Below are 2865 nucleotides of genomic sequence, written 5' to 3' on the forward strand. Positions count from 1 at the left end.
ATTAATTTGCAAACTGGATACAATTAACTTAGGCTTGAATAGAGAGTGGGAGTGGATGGGTCATTGCACAAAGTAAAACTATTTCTCCATGTTTATTTCCCCCCCCCCCCACAGTTCCTCAGATGTTCTTGTCAACTGCTGGAAATGGCCCACCTTGATTATCACTACAAAAGGTTTTGTCTCCCCGCCCCACTCTCCTGCTGGTAATAGCTCATCTTAAGTGATCAGTCTCCTTACACTGTGTATGGTAACACCCATTGTTTCATGTTCTCTGTGTATATAAATCTCCCCACTGTATTTTCCACTGAATGCATCTGATGAAGTGAGCTGTAGCTCACGAAAGCTTATGCTCAAATAAATTCGTTAGGCTCTAAGGTGCCACAAGTCCTCCTTTGCTTTTTGCTAATACAGACTAACACGGCTGCTACTCTGAAACCTGCCATTTAAAAAATTGCAATCCACACTCGTTGGGCATCACAACCTGAAAGAAATCTTTCCTGAATCCCCACGTCTGGCTTTCAAACAACCCCCTCACTTCTCCAACCTCATCAGCAGAGCCAGCTCCCTACAGACTCAAAGCAACCACCAGACCCGGCCAGAACCAACTCAAAGCGATGCCAGACCCGGCCAGAACAAGAGCAGCAGCCATATCTCCACTGCTACAATGATCAACACCCATCACAACATACCTGTCAAGATCTATGGATCCTACACAAGCCTATCACAACATGTGGTGTACTTAATCCCGTGCACTAAATGTCCCAATAATAATTATGTGGATGAAACCAGACAATCACTGCGCTCTCAAATGAAGACACTGAAAAATGATAAAAGACAAAAACACCCCATCACCTGATGTGAACACTTTTTTCATAAAGTGATCACTTGATATCAGTCCTTTTCAATATGTTCTAACTACTTATGCTAAACAATCTATTCCACCTGTGACACTCTGAGTATGTTCCCAGACCGGAAGAAGAGCTCTTCTGTATAAGCTTGAAAGCTTGTGTCTTTCACCAGTAGAAGACAGTCCATTAAAAGGTATTAACTCACCCCTCTTATCTCTGTAACATCTGGGGTTAAGCACAATCACAACAGTGCGTGGCATTTTTTTTGACAGTTTCTATCTGAGCAGTCTATTATAAGCAGCTGGGCTAGCTTAGTTGGTAGAGCATGAGGCTCTTAATCTCAGGGTCGTGGGTTCCAGCCCCATGTTGGGCAAAGCAAGTAACTTTGGGGCAGGGGAGGGATAGCTCAGTGGTTTGAGCATTGGTCTGCTAAACCCAAAGTTATGAGTTCAATGCTTGAGGGGGCCATTTAGAGTTCTGGGCCAAAAATTGGGGAGTGGCCCTGCTTTGAGCAGGGGGTTGGACTAGATGACCTCCTGAAATCCCTTCCAACCCTGATATTCTATGAAGGTTTTCAGATGTCAATTGCCAAAAAGCAAAATGTTTCAGTTGTTCTAATGGAAAGTCAAAATCTTCTCCCGCACCTTTCCTCTGCAAAATTCCAACTATCTGTCTCCCGCTTATTGTGTGTGTGTGTGTGTGTGTGTGTGTGCACAAACATCTCTTGTATACTGCATTTCTGTATCCGGGCTCACTTAGACCCTCCTTCTTTCACAATAGTACCCAGCCTGACTGATCTTCATTTCTTTCCACTAGTCTGGATTCTTTGTGAGGGTCACAGCCCTCCTGACAGCGTTTCTCAGGGCCTCCTGGACCTCTCTGTTTCTCAGGCTGTAGATGAGCGGATTGGCCAGGGGCGTCAGGACTGTGTAGCAGACGGAGAACACTTTGTTCAGGACTCTCCAGGTACCAGATTTCGGGAGCATGTAGACAATCATTATGGTCCCATAGAAAAGTGCCACCACAATGAGGTGAGAGGAGCAGGTGGAAAAGGCCTTTTGCCTCCCGGTGGTGGATGGGATTCCCAGGATGGTCGCAATGATACAAATATAGGAAGCCAGGGTTAATAGAAAAGGGGAAACTGCATCTAGAAAGGAAAATATATAAATAAGTGGGGTGATCTGGCTGGTGTCACTGCAGGAGAGTAGAATCAGTGAGGTGAAATCACAAAAGAAATGGTCAATTTCATTAGGGCCACAGAAAACTAACTGTGATATAACACATGTGAATATTGTACAAATTAGAAATCCACTAATCCAAGACCCAGCTGCTAGCTGGAGGGACAGCTGGACATTCATAAGGGTTCCATAGTGCAGAGGTTTGCATATGGCTAAATACCGATCGTAAGACATGGCTGCCAGGAGAGAGCACTCTGTTGTTACTAGAGAACCAAAGAAATGAAACTGCGTGATGCAGCCGGGAACAGAAATGGTTCTGTCCCCAGTCAGGAGACTGGCCAGCAGCCTGGGCAGGACGGTGGAGGTGTAGCAGGTCTCCAAGCAGGACAAGTTTCCCAGAAAGAAGTACATGGGGGTGTGAAGGTGCTGATCAGCCACAACTAGCGCAATGATGAGGATGTTCCCAGCCATGGTCGCAATGTAGATCACCAGGAAAATGAGGAAGAGAAGGGTCTGCAGTTCAGGGAGATCCCCGAACCCCAGGAGGATGAATTCCATGATGGCTGTTTGATTTTTCCCATCTCCTTTCTCCATGAGCTGCATCCTGTGATAGTGAAAGTGTAATGAGCATCGAAAGATTTTGCTGTACCATGAAATTGCATTGATTTCCATCATTTGATCCCCGAAAAGTTCCCACTGCAAACAGAGAGCTGGGTTTATATTCTCTCAGACCAGAGAAACTGCTTCACTTCCACCTCAGGGCACTGCCACCCAGTTAATTTGCCACTCTTCTGTCCCACACCCCAACATTTCTCATTCACAGATTCTTAGATTTAAGA

The 2865-nt window shown here is 45.5% G+C and overlaps 1 protein-coding gene and 1 non-coding gene across 2 annotated transcripts; one reads left to right on the forward strand and one right to left on the reverse strand.

Annotated features, from left to right (window-relative positions):
* Positions 1-1148: 1148 nt before the first annotated feature.
* TRNAK-CUU (transfer RNA lysine (anticodon CUU)) lies at positions 1149-1221 on the forward strand. Its single transcript has one exon. It is a non-coding gene; the product is annotated as a tRNA-Lys (tRNA).
* A 439-nt stretch (positions 1222-1660) lies between these two features.
* Positions 1661-2629, reverse strand: LOC144273899 (olfactory receptor 11A1-like). The gene has a single exon (XM_077832614.1). It carries the CDS (start codon positions 2627-2629, stop codon positions 1661-1663), a length of 969 nt encoding a protein of 322 aa, XP_077688740.1.
* Between the last annotated feature and the right edge of the window lie 236 nt (positions 2630-2865).

The sequence above is a fragment of the Eretmochelys imbricata genome, chromosome 13, assembly GCF_965152235.1.
Source record: "Eretmochelys imbricata isolate rEreImb1 chromosome 13, rEreImb1.hap1, whole genome shotgun sequence".
NCBI classification, from domain to species: Eukaryota; Metazoa; Chordata; order Testudines; family Cheloniidae; genus Eretmochelys; species Eretmochelys imbricata.